Source organism: Dendrobates tinctorius, unplaced genomic scaffold, assembly GCF_039654945.1.
Source record: "Dendrobates tinctorius isolate UK_male_01 unplaced genomic scaffold, ASM3965494v1 ptg000184l, whole genome shotgun sequence".
Classification (NCBI taxonomy): Eukaryota; Metazoa; Chordata; class Amphibia; order Anura; family Dendrobatidae; genus Dendrobates; species Dendrobates tinctorius.
In genome coordinates this window covers 17,267,902-17,286,622 of record NW_027361851.1, presented here as the reverse complement: position 1 = coordinate 17,286,622, position 18,721 = coordinate 17,267,902, and the positions used below count along the sequence as shown (strand labels likewise).

Below are 18,721 nucleotides of genomic sequence, written 5' to 3'. Positions count from 1 at the left end.
ATACACGACCGGTGCTCTCGGGCTGGTGTGGTGATGTATATACAGGACAGGTGCTGCTGGGCTGGTGTGGTGATGTATATACAGGACAGGTGCTCTCGGGCTGGGGTGGTGATGTATATACAGGACAGGTGCTTGCGGGGCTGGGGTGGTGATGTATATACTGGACAGGTGCTGTCGGGCTGGTGTGATATGTATATACAGGTGCTGCGGGGCTGGTGTGGTGATGTATATACAGGTGCTGCGGGGCTGGTGTGGTGGTGTATATACAGGTGCGGCGGGGCTGGTGTGGGAATGTATATACAGGTGCTGCAGGGCTGGGGCTGGTGTGGTGATCTGTATACAGGTGCTGCTGGGCTTGCGATACTTGCGGCACTTGCGATACTTACCACTTCCCCCTCCTCCGCTGCAGTGTCTTCTGACTGTGCTGTTTCAGGTCAGAGGGTGCAGTGACGTCACATCTTTGCGCCCTCTGCCTGAACAGTCACAGTGCAGAGAGCCAGAAGACGCCAACATTGAGGGGTCCGGAGCAGAGCAGCGGCCAGCGAGGAGAGGTGAGGATTTCAGTTTTGTTTTTATTTATGTTTTGAGCAATATGAGGCCCATCATACACTGGAGCATTATATGGGGCCCATTATATATGGAGCATTATATGGAGACTCATATGGGGCCCATTATAAATGGAGCATTATATGGGGTCCATTCTGTTTGGAGCAATATATGGGGCCCATCATATTCTGTATGGAGCATTATATGGGGCCCATTCTTTATGGAGCAAGGTATGGAGCTCATTATACTGTATGGAGTATTATGTGGGGCACATTATACTGTTTGGCGCATTATACGGGGCTCATTATATTGCATGAAGCACTATGTGGTACCCATAATGCTGTATGAAGCAATTTATGGGGCTCAGTATACTGTACGGAGCACTCTGTAGTACCCATAATACTGTATGGAGCATTATATATGGCTCATTTTTCTGTCTGGAACAATATATGGGGCTCATTATTCTGTATGGAGCAATATATGGGGCTCATTATTCTGTATGGAGCAATATATGGGGCTCATTATTCTGTATGGAGCAATATATGGGGCTCATTATTCTGTATGGAGCATTACAGTGCCTTGCGGAAGTATTCGGCCCCCTGGAACTTTTCAACCTTTTCCCCACATATCTTGCTTCAAACATAAAGATACCAAATGTAAATTTTTGTTGAAGAATCAACAAGAAGTGGAACACAATTGTGAAGTTGAACGAAATTTATTGGTTATTTTAAATTTTTGTGGAAATTCAAAAACTGAAAAGTGGGGCGTGCAATAATATTCGGCCACTTTAACTTAATACTGTGTTGCGCCACCTTTTGCTGCAATTACAGCTGCAAGTCGCTTTGGGTATTTCGCTATCAGTTTTGTACATCGAGAGACTGAAATTCTTGCCCATTCTTCCTTGGCAAACAGCTCGAGCTCAGAGAGGTTTGATGGAGATCATTTGTGAACAGCAGTTTTCAGCTCTTTCAACAGATTCTCAATTAGATTCAGGTCTGGACTTTCACTTGGCCATTCTAACATCTGGATACGTTTATTTGTGAACCATTCCATTGTAGATTTTGCTTTATGTTTGGGATCATTGTCTTGTTGGAAGACAAATCTCCGTCCCAGTCTCAGGTCATTTGCAGACTCCATATAAACACATAGAAAGAAAGGAGTCTATATCCATATTTGTAAATTCACCTCACTATTTTATTGAATAAATAACCTCACACATTTAAGACAAGAAAGTAATGCAAAGTCATGGCAGAGTAAAAATATAAGAGACCAAAGTGCAACATTAGTGCAGTATTCCGGACAAAAAGGGTACTTAATTGTATATAATGCCAGTGCTCAAATACTGTATATGCAGGGTCCCACAAGACAGAAATAGGTAGAGGTATGATAGGCACTCAGTGAGGTGTGCACATAACTAGTGATCCCTCCCCCATCTGTCGGTATGTTGTCACCCCAATCACTCTCTTACCCATAGCTGTCAGGAAGCTCTGCACATGGTGCCCCGACACTCGTTTCGCGAGGGCTTCTTCCGGGGGCCCCGGAAAAGTTGTTTAAATGGATTATCCCAAGGAATCTCCTCTCCCCTGGTTAGGGGATAACTTTCCAATTGCTGGAGATCCGACTGCTGGGACCCCCATCATCACGAAAATCAGATCTCTTTAGTGCACCATGTAAATGCAGCTGTGGTCGATCATACGCACTGTGGCGCCATTCACATGTGGCTATTCAAATATCTCCTTTTAGGAGAGGGAGAGGCACGACAAAGTAAAGTAAATTTCACTGATCGGGGTGAGGAGTGTTACAGTTTGTGGGCTGGTGGGGTTTGTGTGTTTTTTTGTCCCAGTCCGGCCCTGTCAAATGCTGATGTAGGGTGATGGCACAGTAAGGTTTTGTTCTGTTTTTGATGCAGGTGTTATAGATGATAACATAAATAAATTTCTTTCTCCCTATGATTCGCATTACAAGTGTTGAGTTAAACAAAAACTAACATTTCAGTGTGGTTTATGAGCTTCATGTTGTAGTAAAAATTACCTTTTCACTACGTTCTATGGATCTGTATATTTTTAACAATATGGCATTTTGTTTTATTTTAACTTTGCCCAATTAGGTAAAAAAATGGCTTCAGTTGCTATATTCTTTTGTTCTTTTTTTTTTTGTTCAACTAGCATAGTATGAGGGCTTGTTTTTAGTAAGCTGAGCTGTCATTTTTATTTTTTCTGATCGCATTCAATTTCTTTTTCAGATGCAAAATAATAGTGATTTTGTAATTTTTACAGTATTTACTTGAGTCTAATAATCCGACTTGAGTATAAGCCGAGGCACCTAATTTTACCACAAAATACGGGAAAAACTTATTGTCTCAACTTTAAGCCTGGTATACATTGTCCCCTCATCCCCATCCTGGCATGCATGGCCTCCTCATCCCCATCCTGGCATGCATGGCCTCCTCATCCCCATCCTGGCATGCATGGCCTCCTCATCCCCATCCTGGCATGCATGGCCTCCTCATCCCCATCCTGGCATGCATGGCCTCCTCATCCCCATCCTGGCATGCATGGCCTCCTCATCCCCATCCTGGCATGCATGGCCTCCTCATCCTATTCTTGTATGCATGGATGTGGAGGGCAGTGCATATTCATTCCCTTAAGTAGTGGGCACGCCTGATTGTCCTGCCGCTGCAGAAAGCCGGCGGCTGCGACTTCTGTGCCCGCTATGGAAGAGAAATGAATATTCACTGCGAGCACAGTGAATGTTCATTTCTCTTTAGCCGCGGTATACCACATTTCTCTTTAGCATACAGTATACCATATGAGACTGCACACAGCCCGCCCAGGGGGGTAACTTTGGCATTACATTTTTTTCACTACATTGCTGCACTTGTAATTTAATATCCTGTTTTCCAGTACATTGTATGCTAAAATAGTTGGTGTAACTAAAAGGTACAATTTGTCCTGCAAAAAAACAAGCCCTTATATGTCTGTGGGGAAAGTAAAAAAAAGGTTTGTCCTTTGGAAGATGAGGAGGATAAAACAAACGCATAGCATTGTTTATTTGATATCTTCATTTTAATTTTGGGGATATTACATGGCTTATAAATTTAGCAACAATTTTCCTAATTTTCAAGAAACTTTCACACACCTATTTTGTTTGGCCAAGGCAAGTCTCAAGTGACTTTTCTCCTCTCCCCACAACTTACACCATTTTAAACTAGCACAGCCATTCATTGTTCTTTATCAGTTAAACTTATGCAAATGTATATGTTAAGGGCCCATCACACTAAACGATGTCCCAGCGATCCCACCAACGATCCGACATGATGGGATCGCTGGGACATTGTTAGGCTGATCGCTGGTGAGCTGTCACATAGACAGCCCCAGCGATCAGGACCAGGGACGCTGTTTTCCAAGGTAAACATCGGGTATCTAGGAGCCGCGCGACTCCTGGATACCCGACGTTTACATTGGCAACCAGCGTCGCTGATGGCTGGTCTCTCGCTGCCACATGCAGCGATGCGCGCTGGGCAGCGGGAGACCAGCGATCGAAAAACGGCCCAGGCCGCTTGAGCACGATCAGCGATAACCCGCAGGGGGCGGGGAGGCTGTCGCTGATCCCCGTCACACACAGTGATCTCGCCGGCGAGATCACTGTGTGTGACACAAAATCAGCTAGCGAGATCGCTTGGTGTGACGGGGCCTTTAATCTACTAGCCAAAGCTGTTCTGGTCCTCTTCTCACTTGTGTAACTGCACTTATGACTCAAATCTGCTTCTCTCCTCCTGGGCTGATCATTTATTTTCAAAATTCTCAGTTCACAGGTAAAATCTGTATTCGGTGGAGACAGATTACAGTACTGAGATTTTCTGTACACGTACCCAAGAGAAGGAGGGAAGCGCTTTGCTTTTGTTTCCTCCCCTCCCGTGTAGATACTTTTACCTGCAGCAGCTGCCCATCTCCTCTCTGTGATGTAACATTCTGTCAATACTGCATACAAATTTTACTTGAGAAGTGAGAATGAAAGATCAGTTCTGGAGGAGAAAGAAGGGGGTTTCTTTGATTAAGGTACAGATTGGCTTCTGATACAGGGGTGTAAAGAACAATGAAATGGAGACATCCCTGTATCAGAAGCCAATCGACCGTCCAACATGCCGTAAATGGGACAGCTTCCATTCAAATCACATAAAAAAACTATAGTCTACAGCCAAGCCATCAGATACAATTGTATATGTTCCAACTCCATGGATGGAGACAAACACCTTGGTTGAATCACGGCTACCATCCAAGAACAATTGAAAACCAAATTACAAGAGCCACCAGAATATCAAGGAATCACCTGCTACATTACAAAGCTAAAGAAGAAAATAACCGGGTGCCTCTAGTAGTCACCTACAATCCAAATCTGAAGGTGCTAAGGGGAGTTGCATGGAAATTACAACCTTTACTACAAAAAGATGCCCGATTACAATCCATATTTCCAGACCCCCCACGGCTGTGTTTTAGGCAGCCCCCAAATTTAAGAAGAAAGCATCATTGTCAGAAGCTCCCTGTCCTCCCCAACAGCTGCAGGAACCTTTCCTTGCAACCATAAAAAATGTAAAACCTGTTCATTTATAATGACACAGACAAGATAAAGATCCCCATCTCACATCAGGACTACAAGATCCCAGGTACTTTCAGCTGCATCACGTCTAATGTGGTGTACTTAATTATATGTACCAAATGTCCAACTGGGGGTCTGTATGTAGGGGAGACCGGACAAAAACTGAGAACAAGGATGAATTCTCACTGCCACACAATAAGAGAAAAATGAATGGATCTACCTGTGGCAAAACATTTTTGTATCCTTGGTCATAGCATGATGGACATTAAATTACTTGTATTAAAAGAAAACTTCAAGCCTCAGAGAGACAGGAGGGTCTGGGAGTATATACTAATGACAACCTTTGACAGACTCAGTGCAGGAATGAATGTGTGGCGTTGATTTATGTCTTTTTACATCAATTAAGGAATTTGCTCCTCAGACCTTTTGGGGGCATCACAGTACCACACCCCGATCAGAAGGCATTAAAACACTCAGACTCCTCATCTATGAACTGTTCCAATATTTGATTATCCCTCTCCCACTATGACAATTCTGCTTCACATCACTTGTCTTATCTATTGGGTTATTTGTGCTGTTTTGTGCATAAATACCTTTATTAACACTTTAGGTGCTTCACAGGAACTGAAGCAATGTGGAAGGAAAAATGACAATTTTAACTTTTTCGTAAATATTTTACCTTAGACCCAATTTTTTTATTTTCACAATATCAGGAGAAAATGAACCCCAATATTTGCAATTTCTCCTTACACAAAAATAATTTTTAGCCCCAATTGTTTTATTTTAACAAGGGTAGCAGGAGAAATTGCACAATAATTTTTGGGGTCCATTTTCTTTTGAGTCCATCGATATCCCATGGGTGGAGGAAGACTGTTTGGGTGCACGCCAGGACCCGGAAGGGTAGGAGCAATGTTTGACTTTTTAAACACAAAGTTGGCTGGAATCGAGAGCGGACACAATGTCATGTTTGGAGGGCCCCTGATGTGCCTAAACAGTGGAAACACCATTTTGGAAACTAGACCCCTCAAACAACTTATCTAGATGTGTGGTGAGCATCTTGAACCCTCCGGTACTTCACAGAAGTTTATAACGTAGAGATGTGAAAATTAAAAAAAATTCAAATTTTTTTCCACAAAAATTATCTTTTTGCACCAATTTTTTTCTCTCAAGTGTATCAGTAGAAAATGTACACCAAAAATTTATTTAGTGTGAGGGTGCCATGTCACTTTGGCAGAGCCCCTGAGGTGCCAGAATAGCAGAACCCCCCCCCCACACACATAAGTGATGTCATTTTGCAAACGACACCTTTCAATGAATTCTTCTAAGGGTGCAGTGATCATATTGACACCACAAGTGCGTAACCGAAATGGATACTATTGGGCAGTGAAGAAAGAATAATTACATTTCTTCCACTAAAATGTTTTACCCCAAATGTTTATCAGGGCTAATAGGAAAAAATGGACTTCTCAGTTTGTTGTACAATTTCTTCTGAGTGCGCCAAAACCCTACATGTAATTGCTAACTTCCTTTGAGGTACAGTGCAAAGCTCAAAGGGGAAGGAGTACCATATTATTATGCAGATTTCACCATTATGGTTTGAGAGTGCCATGACCCACTATTACAGCCCCTGAGGTACCAGAACAGCAGCACTCATAAGTGACCCCATTTTACAAAATACACCTCTTGATGAATTAATATAGGGGTGCAGTGATCATATTGACACCACAGGTGGGCCACAGAATTTTATACCTTTGGTCAGTGAAGAGAAAATACATTTTTACAACAGAAATTTTGTTATAGCCTCAGATTTTATATTTTCATCTGGGAAACTAAGTAAAAATGGCACCGTAATTTGCCCCACAATTTCTGCTGAATGTAGGAATACCGCATATGTGGCTGTACGGTACTGATTAGCCACACGGCGAGAATCGGGATGGACGGAACGCTATTTGCCTTCTGGAGCTCAGATTTTCCTAGAATAGTTTGCAGATTCCATATACAAAGCCCCTAAGTGTTAGACAGCAGAATTCTCCCCTCAAGTGACCCCATTTTGGAAATTATACCCCTACCAAACATGTGGCCGCAAAAGGTGGTTTATACACTTTGGAGCTCAGAAGGGAGGAGGGCATTTGAATTTGGAAGAGCAGAGTTCGCAGAATTTCTTTTGGGGGTTTGGAGCCAATTTGCTTTTCCAGAGCCTTTGAGCTACAAGTAATGTGAAAGCCTGTATATTTCCGATAACCGATGACGGACCTGAGTGGGTACTTGCTTTTTTACTGAATGGAGTTGAAGCTTTTATTGCGAACATTTTACATAACGTTTGGGACCACATTTATCCCGTGCTCTACACTGAGCACTTATTTCGGGGTTTACATCAAAATCTCTGAGTGACATAGTTCAGTTTAGACCCCTGAGAAATCTGTTCACTATAATGTGGCAGTAGAGTTAGGCTAGTTTCACATTAGCGTTTACGGCCGCAGCGTCGGGCTGCGCACGGCTGCCGCTAAGCCCCTCCCCTGCCGCGCCTCCGCCGGTAGCTCCACCTACGGGCGCATGACGCTGCATGTGTCCTGCGTCCCCTATCTTTAGCACTGGGGACGCAGGCCGAGCGCAGGTATGCGCAACCTGTAGCAATTTGGTGCGCTCGTTGCACCGTCAAAAGGACGCATGCACCGCCAAACGCATACCTGCGCTCGGCCTGCGTCCCCAGTGCTAAAGATAGGGGACGCAGGACGCATGCAGCGTCATGCGCCTGTAGGCGGAGCTACCGGCGAGGGCGCGGCAGGGGCGGGGCTTAGCGGCAGCCGTGCGCAGCCCGATGCTGCGGCCGTAAACGCTAATGTGAAACTAGCCTTACTCTGGAATTGGGTGTCTGTTCAGTAGTGTCCTTCTTTTCTTCACACCTAAAAAGACGAACACCGCTGGATCATCGTCCACTGTGCCTCCATCTGACTCATTATAGGGAATCTTCTGCCAGTGGTTCTGTCTGAATCATGTATTTCAGAGATTTACACAGAAATCCCGGTGTAAGAGCAGAGCGCAGTTTAAATGTGAGCAGAGCCTTACTACTATCTTTGAGAAGCAGAATGGACAAATCAGCAGTAGGTGAAGAATTGGTTTTGTTTATTTTTTACGCCTTTCCTCGTGCTTTATAAGTAATTACACGACTTTATTCTCCAGGTCGGTACGATTAGAGCGACACCAGATTTATATCCGTTTTTTTGTTTGGTTGCTGTCACACACTAAAACACTCTCTTTATTGCAATAATTCGCTTTTCCTTTCACCCATGACAGCACACCTGAGAGAGGGATCCGCGCCGCCAGGACAGGAACCTACTGAAATATAAGGGGCGGCACTTCTACCCCGCTTCAGTTGGGTTCCTGTCCTGGAAAGGAATCCCTCTGACAGCAGCGGTGCCTGTCATATGTGAAAGGTCCCAGACCCGTCCCGGCGCGGGTAGAACAGGGCTCACCTATAGTGTCGGGCTTCTGGAAGCGCAGTCCCCGGAGGTTCCCTCGGGCTCCGGGTTCATGCGGGCGGTCTTGCTCCCTCAGAGCGCCTAGCAAGGGAGAGCTGCGGGCGTCTTCTGGCCACTGACGTCAGCAGCGCAGGGCATCATGGGAGCACACCGGCTGACGTCATCTAGGCGACGGCAAATTGGCGCCTGGTGTGACGCCGGCTTTTCTGAAGCAGCGGTCAGTCGGCCGGCGGTCACAGGGGGAGGGGAGAAGACGCCCACCTGGACCGAGGCAGGATATTTAAAGAAGGATGGCGGCATGGCGGACGGGTAATCATGGGGTCAGAGCAGGAGCAGTCGCCGTCTCCACCGTCTCTGCCTCCTTCACAGCCCTCCGCTCACAAGCATGGCAGCAGTTCAAGCAGCAGTCGCCCCAGCCGCAGGTTGGTGGACTCCTCAAGATCTAGACAGAACAGATCACGTGCTCCTACACAGCCTCCGAGTCCGGTACCCTTGATTACGGGTGGTGAGTGATCTTCGTGAAGGTTAGCGGTAAATACTCTTAAAGCTCAAGTATCCGCACTGGGTGCACTTTATAACTGCAACTTGGCAGCAAACAGATGGGTAGCTAGATTTATTAAATCCTGCCATAGGTCTAGACCTATCCCAATACCTAGAATAGCCCCTTGGGATCTAAACCTGGTACTAGAGGCCCTTACAAAAGAACCATATAAGCATATTCAGCAACTACCCATAAAGTATCTTACCCTAAAAATGATGATTTTAGTGGCCCTTACATCGGCCCGTAGAGTAAGAGACTTGCAGGCTCTCTCAGTAAATCCACCCTATACACAAGTTTTTCAGGACAGGGTGGTATTAAAAACACTCCCCGCTTATCTACCCAAGGTAGTATCACATTTGCATCGAAGTCAGGAGATTGTCCTTCCTTCCTTATGCGAAAATCCGAAAAATCCAGGGGAGGAAAAATTCCACAATTTGGACGTTAAGAGAGCCCTGCTAGAATATATATGTCACTAGCCAGTGGAGGAGGTCCCAGTCCCTATTTGTAGCCTTTCAGGGTGCCAGAAAGGGCTATGGAGTATCAAAATGGACTATTGTTAGATGGATTAGGGAGGCCATTAGTATACCCTACTCAGCTAGTGGTGTTCAAATTCCTGACGGCATCAAGGCTCATTCCACCAGAGCCGTGGCGACCTCCTGGCCTGAAAAGGCAGAGGTATCGATTGATCAAATTTGTAAGGCCGCTACCTGGGCCTCACCATCAACCTTCTTTAAGCACTGCAGATTAAACCTATCCTCCTCTGCTGACTTGACCTTTGGTAGAAGGGTGCTGCAAGCGTTGGTCCCTCCCTAAGGTGTTTCGAAGTCACCAAAATTCTCTCAGGTGTGCTGTCATGGGTGAAGGGAAAACCACCATAGTTACTTACCGGTAGCCGTTTTTTCCGGAACCCATGACAGCACCCTTATATCCCCCCCCCTTTTTCACCATATGGGTGTGCACGTTAATAGGGTGTATTTGTGTGATGTGGTGTTGGATAAACATGTGACTAACCGGGAAGTCCTCTCAATGCTCTGTAACCCAACTGAAGCAGGGAAGAGGTGCCGCCCCTTATATTTCAGTAGGTTCCTGGCGGGGCGGATCCCTCTCTCAGGTGTGATGTCATGGGTTCTGGAAAAACCGGCTACCGGTAAGTAACCATGGTTGTTTCTATTCCGAGTTTTGTGCAGGCAGAATGAACAAAAGCCAGCAATTCAGGAAATGTTACCCCCTCACCCCTGTTCTGTGTGTGGTAAAATTGGTAAGGTAGCTTTATTCTTCGGGTCAGTACGATTGAGCGATATCACATTTATATATTTTTTTTATGATTTGGCACTTTTACACAATAAAAACTATTTTCTAGAAAATTTTTGCATCACTTTATTTTGAGAGCTATAGCTTCATTTTTCCACTGATAGCTGTGTGGCAGCTTGTTTTTTTTTCTGGTTTAATATGACGTTTTCTTCTATACCAATTTTATTTTCATTTTTCTTTTTGATCGCTTTTTATTCCACTTTTTTCCAAGCTGTATGATGATAAAGCATAGTTTGCTACGTTTTGTTTTTTTACGCCATTTACTGAAGGGGTTAACTAGTGTGATACTTTTACAGATCGGCTTGCTCCGGATGCGGCAATACCAAATGTGTACTTTTTTTTTTTTTTTATTTATTTTTTTACGTAATGTGTATTTGTGTAGGTAGTAGCAGTATTTTTTTTCTTACATATTTTAACTTTTTTATAACTTTTTTACTTGTTTATTTTGATTGTAGCTATAATACATTGCAATACACGAGCATGGCAGTGCATTACATCTATACTGAAAGCTTCTGACACTATGCTATGAGCATGGTATTAAAAGCCCTCCATAGCTTGGTGACCCCAGGTTATAGATCGGGCCCTTGCGATGATGTTGACTGACCCGATCAGAGAGATCTGGATAGAGACCGACAGTATGGATTCCCGCACCTGTTCTCGTGCCTCTCAGTTGTCACTGACAGCTGTCGCCACTGAACTGTCCCTGCATGGTTTAAATGCATGATGGACATAGCCCTTCCTGGTGTGTTAACTGATAACCGGCCATGACGGGCTATGTCAGTCGTGGACGTTAAGGGGTTAATAAAGTTTGTCTCCGCACATAAATGAGTTGAATGCTGGTTAAGGTGCATTAGTTTTACGGTATTGTCCACTATTCATACAAGCACAAGGTGACATTCAGGAAGGGACGGTCTCTCATAAACAGTCTAGTACATAGTCACTACATTAAACCCAAAACAGAGGGGACCTGGCTAAGTAGGAGAACCTATGAGACCTTTAAATGTGGTGGGTGTTCCTGCTGCAATTGGATTACCCAGTGTAAGACCTTTACTAGTCCATCCTCTGTAAAATGTGGAAGGATTTTGCGAATAGCAAGACTCATGGGGGGGGGGGGGTTGTCTCTATGACCACATGTGCGTGACCTCTGAACTTCTTAGCGAAGATGAAAAGGGAGCTAAGGAGACGCATTGGCGAACACCTAAGAGACATGAGACTTTAAGGGGATACCCCAGTAGCTCACCATATGTGGGAATTCCATCAGGGGAATGCAGGGGACTTATCCTTCTGTGTTCTAGAGGTCATCAGAGAGAATGGGAGACGGGGGGGGGGGGGGGGATTGGGATAAACTCATCCTGCAAAAAGAGACTTGGTGAATCTTCAAGATAGAGTCTGTATCCCCTAAAGGTTCAAACAAAGAACTTACCTATGGTTACTTCATTTGTCCTATAGAGATTAGCTAATTTGACCCCTGTGCCCTAACGGCTGTTGTTGGGGTTTCATCTGTCTTGTGAGGTGTTGCATGTAATGTAATATATTGTGTTGAATTGAATCCTTGACTATCTAGGATCCCCTGCTTTTGCTGAATATATTTATGAAGCAAGTTAGCAATCATCACGGTCTGGCAGGGATAGCCGTCGAGTGGGTGTGCCATATTGCGACCAAGTTAGGGTGCCAACCTCTGCTGGGTAGGTAGGGACACACAATGAGGGATGGTCTATAAGGTAAGACAGATTTATGCACACACATTTTTTGAGGCAGTACATCTGTCATTATCTACCAATTGTGGTCTTAATGTTTAGATGCTATTTTGTCTCACAGATGCTTGCATTTTTGGAATTAGGTCCATGATGCAGTGTTCGTGCCTGTCTAATTTGCAACAATGCACACTTTACTAGAATATGAATGGATTTTGAGTATCTAGAGTTGGTGATTGTTTTTTTTTAGGTCTACACTACCCTCCTCTGTTTGAGCTACTAGGTCACATAGGCAGTTATGGTGCTTGCCATATTGCATTTAAGATGGGGCGCGAACCTCCACAGCTAGGAAAGGACACCTGCTAGGGAACAACTAAGGGCAATTCAGACTAGCACTAATAAGAATTTGTGAATTTTAGAATTACTGTCCATGTCAGAGTGCACTTCCCCATTGGAGTTTAATGTTTTGTCTTGATGTTTTCTATTAATTTATTAGTTTTAATAATAATATTAATGGTTACTTTTTAACGGGAAATTCTTATGTATGGACCACTAGTTAAGTACACAATATTTTTGTGGGTCCACTACTTGTACAATCCATATGTTTCCTCCCAGCAAAATAACGCTTATCCCCTCGTACAGTGTCGGCACTGTTCAAGCGGTGTTGGTACTGGCTCTCCTGGGAATCGCTTCACTCTTCCCACCTTTGGACAAATCGCATGCATCAGAGGAAGTCAGAGCTGCTGCTCTCGCTTTTCCTCCAGATATATGCAATATGTCTGAGGTGAGTAGAAGTGTTACTTTATTGGGGGGAACATAAAGATTGAGAAGTTGTTGTCCTAGTAGTGGACAACTCCTTTAAAACTGTGTTCATATTTCGGATAGTCATTGTTTAGGTGATCATAATCCGAGAAAGAAAACCGAATTTAAAACCCAGATTGTGCAAAATATTTTTTTATACTTTATTAATCAAAGAAATACATTAAAATAAGTTGCAGGTGGACGCAAATAACCAGGGGAAAAAAATTGACACAATACAAGGGACAAGCTGATAATTAGGAATAAAATAGCAGCAAAATGGTTTACAATATCATCAATGGGAAATTGTAAAAGTGCAAATGTGCTTTGCTGCCAAAAGACCAAAAAATGGACAGTTAGTGCGAATTATTTTAGACCCAAATTGAATGGCAGGTTAAATATATGAGAGAAAGTATGGTAAAGGTAGGGTATATACTGTAATATGCCTGTGCATATAATATCACTCTAGATCAATAGAGACCACATAGTGTGTAGCAAAAGAGTAGTCCACTAAAGTGATGTGGGATAATACCATGCTGCCAAAAGAGTCAAATTACCATATATATTTGTGTATAAGCCAAGTTTTTCAGCACATTTTATGTGTGCTGAAAACGCCCCCCTCGGCTTAAACACTAGTCATTGTCCCAGAAGCCGGAGGGGAGGGGAGCGGCGGAGCAGTGGGTCACAGGAGGCAGGAGCCAGTGGGGAAGGGGGAGCGTCAAAGCAGCGGGTCACAGGAGGCAGTAGCCGGAGGCTAAAGAGAAATGAATATTCACTCCTCTGGCAATGAATATTAATTTTTCTTATAGCGCGCACAATTGCAGCCTCCGGCCTCCAGCAGCTGTAAAATAATTAAAAAAAAAAAAAATCTCCTTCTTGCCTTCCTTGCGTTCCCTCGTAGCATCCTGTTCTGGCTTCCATCACATGTGTGGTGATGAAAATAGATAAAAAATGCGTATTTTCCTTCCTCTATTACTCATCACTTTCCATCATTATATTGTTAATTTTATGTGTACGCTGCCCTTGAGATTTTGTTGTCTATTGTAGGTGATTTAGAATTTTGCCCTAAGAACCACAGTCCGAGCGAGTGCATTAGATCAGCAGGCTGTGTGGAGAGCTGTCTCTCTGGACACACTGCCTTAGTATATCATGAGATTGTGTCCCCTCATCAGCATTCAGTGTTTTTTAAACTTCAGTCCTCACTGCCCCCAACACGTCACGTTTTCAGGAGTTCCTTAGTATTGCACAGGTGAGAGAACCTGTGGCAATTTCTGCTGCCTTGATAATAATGCTATCGCCTTTGTAATACTAAGAAATCCTGAAAACTTGATCTGTTGGGGACTGGAGTATGGGAAACACTGATCTTAAGCATTGGTTGATTGTGTGATTCTTATTGCACAACATCTGTATACTCAGGTGCTGACTTCTAATTTGTTAAAGGAGGTTAAATGGTGTGCATTCGTGTGTGTGCTTATGTTATACAATCATAGGGAAAGTGCACTCTCCTTCCGTTTTATCAGGGCCGAAACAACCTTTTTATGGTCATCCTCAACCAGTTCATAAATGACGTGTGGGGGGACAACATGTCCATCTTTAGGGTTTTGCTCCCATGCACAGCCATAATTTTGAAACCTAGAGGGGCAGAAAATAAGCACAACAAAAGTTTATATATAGACTCTCTTCTTCAGCATTTCCAGATGGAGTATGCGATGCTTCAAAGGGAATGAGCATAGATGCCAAAAAAGCTTGGATTGAAGAGAACGCCATGATTTTGAAGCAGACATACTGGTGAGCTTCTTCTGTACATTGCCCTTATAATGTATATCAAATAAAGATGTAAAATCAAACAAATATTCAGATTTTATATCATCTGTGTTGTCTTAAAGAATTTTGTTGGCTATTCTGGGGTGGTAATGCTCACTGAGCCAACCTGCCTATAAGTTCCTGACAGATGTATTGTAGTAAGTTACCGATGAGATTTGCGCAGCTGACGCTTATGTGACAAGTTCACAAGCCATGTCTTAGACCAGGATTGCCCCTCCCATCTATGATTTGAGGTCCATACTATCAAATTGATCCAATCCTAACATCCTTAATAATGCATAAAGGGATATTAGCACTTAATGTGTTTTATAGCTTATTAAAAGTATTACATTAATGTGTGTCAGGTGTCAGCTTGTATTCCTGGAAGAGGAGCTATTGTGAGAATGGAGTACCTATCTCTGCACTCCAGAATGACTGAGACCATGCATGAGGCCATCTCTGTTGTAGTTGCGAGTTGCAAGAATGGCCTTGTACGAATATCATGAATATAGACGCATGCATACACTGGAGTCATGCAATACCTGTTCTATTTTTTGTATGGGGAATTCCAAAGATGGCTGCCATAATTACTTGTCCTAGAATTCGATTGAATGCACTTCTAAGTTTATTGCATTAAGATACAGTATGTATGAAAGTTATGTGACTTTTCATTAATGTTTATTGAATATCTCTGCACCTCTTTTTCTTCGCTAGTGAGTTGCCAAACTATGATCTGGTTATTCCTACCCTACTGAAGCATGGCATTAAGGAGCTTCCTCAACACTGTAAACTTACTCCAGGTAATAATCATTCTTTTTTTTTTTTTACAATATTCTCTTGCAATTCAATGTTTTTCCAATGTGAAGTTATTAAATCACCTCTATCCTCTTTGTTTAAGGGGTGCCTTTAAAGCCCATGTTGGCACACCCTACCAAGGGCGTTGGTGAAGTTTTAAAAAGGTTTGAAGAAGCTGCCTTTTCCTGTGAATATAAGTACGATGGAGAGCGTGCCCAGGTATCCCTATCTGTATAAAAAAAATCTTTTCAGTTAGCCATTAAAAGGTATCAACCGCTGAGGGCGCTCAATTCTGAATATTTTTCTGTCTAATGGCTAACACAGTACAAAGATATACATCTTTCCTGTAAAAAAAAATCTAGCAACTTGTTATGCTACGTTCACACATCTGTTTTCCTCATCAATGAGCTGTAAAATAAACAGCTTGCTGATCCAAAGGAGTCCAACAAAACACTTCCACTTTACGATTCCATGTATCTGTTCTGTTTCTAGAATTCGACCTTTTCTTACTTTCGACTATGCAAAAACGCTTACTGTTTCTCTTATTCATTCTCGTCTGGACTACTGTAACTCCCTCTTACCAAACTCTCCCCCCTCCAATCTGTCTTCAATGCTGCAGCCAGGATCATATTCCTCGCCAATCGTTACACCGATGCCTCTACCATGTGCCAGTCATTCACTGGCTACCCATCCACTCCAGAATCCAGTACAAACTTATTACCCTCACCCACAAAGCCCTCCACGGCTCAGCACCACCCTACATCTCCTCCCTCGTCTCAGTCTACCACCCTACCCGTGCCCTCTTTTCTGCTAATGACCTGAGGTTAGCGTCCTCAATAATCAGAACCTCCCATCTCCAAGACTATACACGTGCTGCGCCAATTCTTTGGAATGCACTTCCCAGGTCAATACAATTAGTCCCCAATCCCTACAAGTTTAAGCATGCCCTGAAAACGCATTTATTCAGACTGGCCTACCGCCTCAACACATTAACCCAATCTCTCCCTGTGTGGCACAGCCAAAAGTTTTACCATAACCAGGTTCCCTGCATCATGTTTCCACATGCTTTATGCATTTATTAGCCTTCTGTGTCTGTACTGTTACACACTTTGCATTATGGCTGGTCCGAACAATGAAGGCAACTGTTACCACCCACCTTTCGTGTCTACCTTTTTCCCTCATAGACTGTAAGCTTGCGAGCAGGGCCCTCATTCCTCTTGGTATCTGTTATGATCTATGTGATTATTGTTATTCTGTAATGTCTATCGTATGTACAAGTCCCCTCTGAAATGTAAAGTGCTGCGGAATATGTAGGCGCTATAGAAATAAAATTATTATTATTACATGTCCTGTTATGGTTTTTTTGTGGATCATAAGTTACCAAACGTGTCTATGCCTATGGGGATCTGTAAAAAAATAAAATGAAAATATGAAGACATTCTTATGTCAGATTTTCATCAGTTTTTATCTCACCCATTTTGAAGTTGCGACAGGTGACCCCCTTCAATTTTTAAGAAACATGTAAACTATATAACTCATGTGAGAATATTTGTCCTTTTGTGATGGATGCAATGACTGCAACAGATGTGCACATGTAGCCATAGGCAAATGAATGAACATTTCACAGCAGCTAAATACATTATCATAATATTAATTCAATGTACAAATCTCCCCTTCATAGATACATATACTAGAGAATGGTGAAGTTCATGTCTACAGCAGGAACCAAGAAAATAACACAACTAAATATCCGGATATCGTTGGCAGGATTCCACAGGTAATTGATTTCATCTCACTTGCTTCTCTCCATCCCTCCATTTTTAAAAGGTGTAAAAATATTTTAACCCCTTAGCGACGAAGTCAATTTTGACCTGAATGACGAAGCCAATTTTTACAATTCTCTGACCACCGTCACTTTGTGATAATAATTCTGGAACGCTTCAATGGATCCTGGAGATTCTGATAATGTTTTTTCGTGACAGGTCTGTGAGAGACAGAAATCTTGCATGTTTTTAGGTGACCAAATACTTATTTTCCACCTTAATTTGCAAAATAAAAATTGCCAAATCAGACAAGGTGATTTTCTGGATTTGTTTTCTCATTTTGACTCTCATAGTTGTGGTCTGCCTATGATGTCAATTACAGGCCTCTCTCATCTTTGTAAGCTGGAGAACTTGCACAATTGGTGGCTGACTAAATACTTTCTTTTCCCCACTGTAGATCCTCACTACATCACTAGATGTATTCACTGAGGAGTGCAGTTTGTAAAGTGGAGTCACTTATAGAGGGTTCTGCTGTTCTGACACCCCAGGGGCTCTGCAAATTTGACATGACGCCAACAAACCATTCTCTCAAGATCTGCATTTCAATATGGCGCTCCTTCCCTTCTGAGATTTGCCTTGTGCCAGAGTAGTCGTTTTTGACTACATACAGTACAAGATATTAGCAAACTCAAGAGAAATTGCATAGCAAGATATGTGGTCCACTAACTCCTAATAGCCCTTTTAAAAATTTAAAACTTGGAGCTAAAACAACATTTTTGTGAAAAAAATATATTTATTCAAGTTTGCAGCCCAATGTTACACAATTCTGTGACTCATCTGGGGATTTAAAATGCTCACTATACCCCTAGACAAATTCCTATAGATGTGAACTTTCTAAAATGTGGTCACATGTGGGTGGTTTGATACTGCTGTTTTGGTACCATGGCGGCTCTTCAAATGCGACATGGCACCTGAAGTCTATGGCTGCCAAATTTGCGCTTGAAAAAAAAATGGAGCTCCTTCTCTTCCAGTTTGTGGCAAAAATTAGATTTTTTTATTTTCATGGCTCAATTTAATAAAATTCTTTGAAGCACATGTGAGTTCAATGTGCTCCACACCTCTAAATAAAGTCCTTGAGGGATCTAGTTTCCAAAATGGGGTCACTTGTTGGAGGTTTCCACTGTTTTGGCACATCAGGAGCTTTCCAAATGCGACATGGCATCGTTCGTTAGCTATTCCAGCCAATTTTGTGCTCCAAAAGTATGGTATTCCTTTCTCATCCGAGCTCTGCCGTGTACTCAAAACAATAATTTTCCTCCACACATGGGGTATCTGCACACTAAAGTAGACATGTCACAACAAATTTTTCTGTCTATTTTCTCCGGTTATCCTTGT

The 18,721-nt window shown here is 43.0% G+C and overlaps 1 protein-coding gene across 6 annotated transcripts in view; it reads left to right on the top strand.

Moving 5' to 3' along the window:
• Positions 1 to 18,721, top strand: part of LIG1 (DNA ligase 1) — a 314,922-nt gene that overhangs the window by 199,891 nt on the left and 96,310 nt on the right. For all 6 annotated transcript variants that reach the window (XM_073552127.1, XM_073552126.1, XM_073552125.1 and 3 more), the window contains 4 exons: positions 14,654 to 14,753; positions 15,483 to 15,568; positions 15,667 to 15,782; positions 17,245 to 17,340. In XM_073552127.1, coding sequence (XP_073408228.1) covers positions 14,654 to 14,753; positions 15,483 to 15,568; positions 15,667 to 15,782; positions 17,245 to 17,340 — 398 coding nt within the window. The remainder of the gene's footprint in view (positions 1 to 14,653; positions 14,754 to 15,482; positions 15,569 to 15,666; positions 15,783 to 17,244; positions 17,341 to 18,721) is intronic.